Source organism: Poecilia formosa, unplaced genomic scaffold (genome assembly GCF_000485575.1).
Source record: "Poecilia formosa unplaced genomic scaffold, Poecilia_formosa-5.1.2 Scaffold3485, whole genome shotgun sequence".
Taxonomy (NCBI): domain Eukaryota; kingdom Metazoa; phylum Chordata; class Actinopteri; order Cyprinodontiformes; family Poeciliidae; genus Poecilia; species Poecilia formosa.
The window spans coordinates 1-1,020 of record NW_006803424.1 but is presented as its reverse complement, the minus strand read 5'-3'; the positions used below and the strand labels follow the sequence as shown (position 1 = coordinate 1,020).

At 51.6% G+C, this 1,020-nt stretch overlaps 1 protein-coding gene across 1 annotated transcript; it reads right to left on the bottom strand.

Annotated features, from left to right (window-relative positions):
• Positions 1–268: 268 nt before the first annotated feature.
• LOC103133435 (E3 ubiquitin-protein ligase HECW2-like) lies at positions 269–1,006 on the bottom strand. The gene is made up of 2 exons (XM_007545183.2): positions 602–1,006; positions 269–528 (listed from the first exon to the last, which is right to left on the bottom strand). Exons 1-2 carry the CDS (start codon positions 773–775, stop codon positions 331–333), a joined length of 372 nt encoding a protein of 123 aa, XP_007545245.2. The 5' UTR covers positions 776–1,006; the 3' UTR covers positions 269–330.
• Positions 1,007–1,020: the final 14 nt, after the last annotated feature.

Below are 1,020 nucleotides of genomic sequence, written 5' to 3'. Positions count from 1 at the left end.
CTTCTTCGTCGGCCATGTTTGTTTCCTCTGAACTCACGTTTTGTCTCGATTTTGTGATATTTCCTGTCTGAATGTGGGAGAGTGAGGTCGTTCGTGAGGTTTGTTGCTCCGCAGGTGAATCTCTCAGTTTGAAAATCAGGCAAAATGTTTAAACTTCTGCTGTGTGAACCAGGCATAAATTTACCTCGTTGAACATAAACTGATTTATAATTAATTTCCTCTGAAAATGGTCAGAAACGGCGTAAAAACTTAGCCTTCAGAAAGTTTGATCAAAGTTTGTAGGAACGTTTAACGGCCTCCATGGAAACACACTGGATAAAGGTTTGACCTTTAACCTAACAGCCTCTCCAGGACTGATCTGACCTCTACGTGACCTCTGCGGCAGCCTCTTACCTCCCCGGCGCTGTGGCTCCGTTGGCGGCTCAGGTGCTGGCGGTGGGCCAGTAGCCCGGTGGAGCGCGAGCTCTGCAGCGGCAGCCGGGGGTCAATGAAGGTCGTCGACCGACAGTTGTGATCCACAAAGAAAGGCTGCGGGTCAAAGTCACAAACCCTTAGAAGCTGAGCTACCGACGTCCTAGTCAAAGTCAGGAAGCTGGCCCACCTTCCCAGTGTGGTCGTGCTTCATCTCCCAGCCGCGGGGCAGCTCCAGCTGCTTGTTGGCGAACATGTTGAGGAAGGTCACGAGGTCGCGGTTGTGCTGGTAGCGCTCGAAGTAGTGAGCGTCACGCCGCACCTTGCTGATCATGTGCTTCAGGCAGGTGTTGCTGGTAAACATGCGGTAGGCACTCTGGACAAAACGCAACGGCAGCAACCTCAGATTAGCTCAGGCGGCCCGACCCAGGTGGTGACCAGCAGAGAACAGCTCAGGTTAGAAACAACCAATCAGAGGCAGAAACTCAGAACGGAGATGCAAACACTGAAAACCAGCAAATCAGACTTCATGGATCCACTGGTTCAACTGGCTGACCTGAATGAACTGGTTCAACTGGCTGACCTGAATGAACTGGTTCAACTGGCTGA